General features: G+C 36.1%; 1 protein-coding gene across 6 annotated transcripts in view; it reads right to left on the reverse strand.

Moving 5' to 3' along the window:
* Positions 1-5656, reverse strand: part of LOC140577341 (Fc receptor-like protein 5) — a 32607-nt gene extending 26951 nt beyond the window's left edge. For 4 of the 6 annotated variants that reach the window (XM_072697268.1, XM_072697269.1, XM_072697270.1 and 1 more), the window contains exons 1-2: positions 4688-4783; positions 4433-4483 (exon numbers count right to left, since the gene is read on the reverse strand). In XM_072697268.1, the coding sequence (XP_072553369.1) occupies positions 4433-4483; positions 4688-4718 (82 nt within the window). In that variant the 5' untranslated portion in view covers positions 4719-4783. Of the gene's footprint in view, positions 1-4432; positions 4484-4687; positions 4784-5545 lie in introns of those variants that run through there. The other 2 variants (XM_072697271.1, XM_072697267.1) reach the window with 2 other exon arrangements.
* Between the last annotated feature and the right edge of the window lie 344 nt (positions 5657-6000).

Consider the following 6000-nt stretch of genomic DNA (forward strand, 5'->3'; position numbering starts at 1 on the left):
CTACTGTATTTGCAGCAAGAGATCCTTTGACAGATGACATTCCTGTACATCAGTGATATAGTAGGCTTCCACCAAACCAGTATGGGGAAATAAAAACACAGTAAAAATTGCTTGAGCAGAAAATCTGCTAAGACACATAAAGATGCTTATCCTCTGCCCTCGATAGAGGAATCCTTGGCTGCCCTGGGTCAAGCTCAGAGGTTCACTGCCATTGACCTGGCAGGTGGTTATAACCAGGTAGCAGTGGGAGAAAAAGTCACCCCCCCCCCCCGGTCTATATGAATGGAATCGAATGCCTTTTGGATTATCAAATGCTCCAGGAATCTTTCAAAGATTGATGGAAAGGATACTGCATGACCAGAGATTTTGTTCATTACTCCTCTATTTGGATGATATGATTATTTTTCCAGAAATGATTGAGGAACATTTGTTGAGGCTAGAGGAGGTCTTGTTTTTTCAACAGAAGGTGTATCTGGGGCATGTGATTTTCAAAGATGGGGTCACACCATGCATTTGAACAGCTAAAGAACAAGTTAACCACCACCCCACTATTGGCCTTTGCTGACTTTAGTAAACAGTTCTATTTAGAAATTGATGCAAGTCATGGGGAACTGGGAGCACTATTGTCTCAGGATGATGGGACTGAAAAGCGCTCCCCAGTGGCATATGCCAGTCGAGGATTGGTGTAAAACATGTGAAAAGTGTTGCACAGTCAAGCATGTACATGTTAAACCAAAGTTCCAGATGGGAAGCCTTCAAGCCCCTGAACCTTTGCAAGTGCTTGAGAGAAAAGAGAAAATGTGACAACGACTGATGTGTTTTTAAAATTTACAGTCGCAGTGGCAACCTCTGGTAAGAAGGACTGCACAGAAGACAGGCTAGTGGGGAAAGGAGTCAAGTAGTAGACTCTCACGTAGACCAAGGTTGTAGCTGGCAGAGATCTTCATTTAATTTGTGGCAGCAGCACAGTAAATGGACATTTGAGTGAATGGAAGATGAGACCTGTTACAACGATGTGCTTCATTTTTGCACCTGTGACAATGGAGCTGACGTGACTTGGCAAAAAACTCCACCCTTGTCTCATCTGTCCAAAAGACATTCTTTCAGAAACTTTGTGGCTTGTCAATATGCATTTTGGCAAATTCTAATTTCGATTTTTTTAAGATTCACTTTTTAAAGAGTGGTTTCCATCTCAGTCGTCTTCCATTAAGTCCACTTTGTTTAAAACAGCAACAGATGACGCAATCTGACACTGATGTACCTTGACCTTGAAGTTGTTCTGGGCTCTTGGTTACCATTCATACACATACATGTTTGACTAACATGGAATATACCAGTTTAAGCTGGCTGTTCTCAGCCAGTTATATGAACATTTAATGATGAATGAACAAATAAAAAATTTTCAATTACTTTTGTAATCTTTTTACCTTAGCATTGGATATAAAGGATTTTTTTTTCTTTTACCTGTGAAGTTACAGTTTTAGAGATCAGGGTTTGTTCCGGCAGCAATGGTACACTTAGTACATACAATACAGTATACAGGGGGATTGTTTTGTGTTTTGTATACAGGACAGTTTCATCAGATTGTATATGTTAAGATTTTCTTTAGTCTTTATTTGAAAATATGCCTTTGAAAGGACAAGTTATTCAAAAGACATGGAAAGTAATTCAATTATGTTACTTTAGTATAGTAATCCTTTGGATTACAAAAGTGGTTCACAGCTGCTATGCTGTTGCTATGTGGATGATATGGTATTCTAGATGCATTCTATGATGTTGCTACGAAGAAGTTAATAGGAGGTTACTATGATGTTGCAAGGTGCCAGCTATGGTAGTAGGTGTCTCCCTTTATTTTACTTGGCGACTTCAACCTATCATCAGACAAACTGCAGCCACACTTTCACTTGCAGTCTCCTTTCTCTGCTGTTTTCATTTGACCTCACCCTCAACCAATCTCCAACCCACAAAGCAGGCAACTTTCTGGACGTGGTTTTTACCAGACCCACCCCAGTGATGGATCATATAGGAACCTCACTTCACTGTCCTTCTGTCTCTTTCTCTCCCTGCTCAGTCTACAAACCATGCAATCTATACTCCAATTTCCCTCATGCCTTGCCTCTTCTATCACTTCCACTTTTCACAGCATGATTATTTTGCATCTTTCTACCTGAACACTGCTACAGATACTTTTCTTATCTATTGACGTCCTCTCTTCCAGATTACAGAGGTCATCTTCACCTGCTCCTTTGCTGACAGATGTCCTGCTTAACAATCAAAAAGAACTAAGAATGGCTGATAGACAGTGGAAGAAGTCACAGCTTGATCGTGATCTTCACTCCTACTAATCCCTTATTTCCACATTGTCTAAGAAAGTTACGGCAGCAAAGTCATCTTCCTACAGAGAGAAACTTGAGACCTCAGTGTCAGATACACGCAAGCTTGTCAGTATCTTCTCTTCCATCCTCAACCCTCCCTCTCCTCTATTTCCTTTTTCTGTTAATATGGAATATTATTTTGGGAAGGTTATATGTTAAATGTATATTTGCTAATACATAACTTTAATATGCTACATATCTGTGTTTAATATTTTCTATATATTTTAAAATATACAGACTTTAAAATATATTTTGGTATATAGGCAATATATTCTGAAATACATTTTAGTGTGTGAAATTAAATTTAAATGGAATACAGTGTATTATAAATGTATAACAATACAGAAAAATAAAAAACGTATTAAATATTACATTTGGAAGTGTGATTGGAGATCACACAAGAACCAAAGTAGGTATTCAGTCGAGCCTGAAGACTCCCTGCAATAAGACAGTGACCTTCTCCTGCTCCTTGAGTCCCTGAGTTTACTAATTTCTTTGAGTTACTGAAGAATCCCAATGCAACACAGCAAACCATAGTGGAGATTATATGCAAGGAGAACATGAAGGACAAAGCACAGAAAAACTGCTTGATATGATGTTCATGTTAATGTTCAGGTTTAAGTTAAAGTTAAAGATTTTATTTATTATTTAATTGCAGTAAACAAGTGCATAGTGAAAAGACAAGATTTATTTAATATTTTTTAAATATGTACAAACATATAACAAACATATAAAAACATAAATTAATGTGTCCTGGGTGTAATGTATTTTAATGGACCCTTTTCAAATAGCACATTCAAAGTCAAAGTCAAAGAAAGAAAAAGTCTCCTTTTCTTTTTGTCTTAACTGAAAGTGAAAGTTTACACTAGGGCCCCAGCCAACATGAATGAAAGATACGATATGTATTAATATGAGAATGAAATATGAGAAACATTTCTTACATATAAACATATAATTTCAGAAATATGTCAATAAACTTTAAGGCATGATTGCTCTTGACTACCGATTTAGAACATAATAATAATAATAAGAAGAAGAAGAAGAAGAAGAGAAAGAAGAATCAAAGCAATAAACAGCGGCAACACACTCTGCAACCAAGGTAATATGTCAACAAGACTGTTCACACTAATCCTTAAAGAGTAGCAAATTACACTTCAAAAAACATACATATTGATATAAGTACATACACTAGTCAGTGTGTTATATAAATCAATGCCTTTATTGAGTACTAGTTACTAAACATCACAGTTCTGTCCTTATGTTTAGGAGTTTAAATTGCTCGCCAAGAACTTCCTGGAACTATTAGAGGTCTTATAAAAAAAACCTGCAGCAATCTTTTTGCAATTCAATTGCAATGTTTTAATATATACAACTTATTGCAGTTGCAAATTTAAGGCATGTGCGTTATCTTGTCAGGGCAGTGGGGGCACCCACACAGAAAACTTCACAATGTGATATTTGTGCATCATGTCAATACTATCATATTACCATGTGGGTTAGTTAAATCTTGTTGGACTGGGCACCCCGATTCAACTGTGTGTGCTAGGTAGGTTACTGCCTTCAAAGGAGTAAAAATATTAAACAGGGTACATGTGTAGATTGACCTCAAGTCTCAACACTAGAAGCCCAAGATATAAGGGGCTGCCAGGCAATCTACCAAATAGTACACCATCTTTACAGTAATAGTGCAATTAGTAAAATCAGTCACACTATGCAATGCTGCCAAATGAACCACAATTAATTTATAATACAGACACTGTTGAAGTTATTATATGACAATAATATAAAATGTATGTAGACTAAATTAACTAAATACAAATGAATACAAGTCAATATATTTCCTTTTGTCTCCACCCCTATAGGTGACATAGACATGGGCGGTATAAAATTCAGTATGGTTCATAAAATACACTCTCAGTGAGCTTCCAATAAATGGAGTTTCCAGTTATGCATGGAATAATATTATTAGGAATCTAATAATAAAGCTAGATTTCCACTGTGAAAACACATTGGGAATCAAAAGGTAATAACCAGTGTAAAACTGAAAATAATCTTACCAGTAGTATTCTCTTCTTTAGATGGCTTTAACACCATACTGGTCACTGCTGCTTAAACAGAAGATGAGAGATATTTTACTATACAAGTTAAATGTACTAAATCATTTTGAACAGTGATCAGTGAAAAATGAAACTTAGTTATCAAGCACTTCCACTTTTCACAGAAACTCTGACTCTTAGATATTCTACAGATATATCTAACATAGCTGTTACACACTACTACCATGCTACTACCAAACAAAACTGCATCATTACCTGTTATAAGGATGAATTTCACAAGTCCCATTCTGTCAGATATTTTATTAATAACCAACTTAAGCAAAGTGCTCGAAACCCATGTTTCGTGTCAGGTCGGTGTACAGGGAGTGGGCTTCCTGTCACAGCGTGCGCATTTTTGTCAGCTCTAGACAGGAAATACTCTTTTTTTACTAGTCTAAATACCTCACCAAAATACCTTATTTATTTTTAACATGACAAGCATTTCACTGGTCATTATCTGTGAAGTTCAAGAAACACAGTTGTGTTTTTCTTGATAATAATGAATTCAGTATTCAATAATGAATATTCTTTCATTATAAATATTAGGGAGAGAGTGAGAGGCACACACTGAAAAAGAGAGAATAATAACTCAATGACCAATTTAACTTAAACAATTTACATAATGAAACGAAGAAGAGCAATTAGATGAAATCAATATATGCATTTTCCCCACATTTAGTTTGTTAATAGACCTTTATCCTTTTGTTCACTGTTTGCAGGTATGCATTATAAGTTTATCTCAGAAGTCAAAACCCCAACCAAAAATAATCGTAACACAACTGGTTTAGTAAAGGCCATGCTCGAGATTACTGCTACACTGTAGTTTATAAGTTATCGCTCCAGATACTGATGCTAAAATACTTATTATGCTGCACATATGCAAATTATTTGAACTCTTAATGTATGTAAGCACAAAATGTTTTAATTACAGAATGACACACAGTGGTGTTGTCCTGTCAAACTTGAAGCTTGTATTGTATATCATTCATGAATAATGAAAACATGCAAAAAAAGAAAAAGACAAATGGTCAAAATGTCAAATATGTGGAAGATGTGATAGTGAATTACATTTACCAGCTTTGCTGTTTTAAAGCGGATGTTACACAGCAGTAGTTTCAGCCATTTGGTGTGTTTCTAAGGAACACTGTCTAAGCCACAGTCCATGCTCTAAATGTGTCATGTGTGGTAAGCCAACATCCTGCAAGTACACAACCAGAAAGAATACAAAGACAATTATCTCAAGTTGCATCGTCAGTGCATTGCATGTTTTGCATTCAAATACTATACTAGCCATATATTGGCCTCACACTGTGTGGAAGCTGAAGCTTGGACACCATTGGAAGTACACCAAGCTTGGTTTCAGAAGAAGCCCTGGAAGATTCTGTTGCCAGTTACACTGTAAAGTCTATCACAAACCACACGTTGAATTTAGTTAGTTTAAAAAAAACTATTTTGTGCTGAATTTTGGCTGCCCCACAAATACGTAAGGTGCGTATTTACTAGTACTGTGTGAAGTGATGGTAGATCAA

This window comes from Salminus brasiliensis, chromosome 14 (assembly GCF_030463535.1).
Source record: "Salminus brasiliensis chromosome 14, fSalBra1.hap2, whole genome shotgun sequence".
NCBI classification, from domain to species: Eukaryota; Metazoa; Chordata; class Actinopteri; order Characiformes; family Bryconidae; genus Salminus; species Salminus brasiliensis.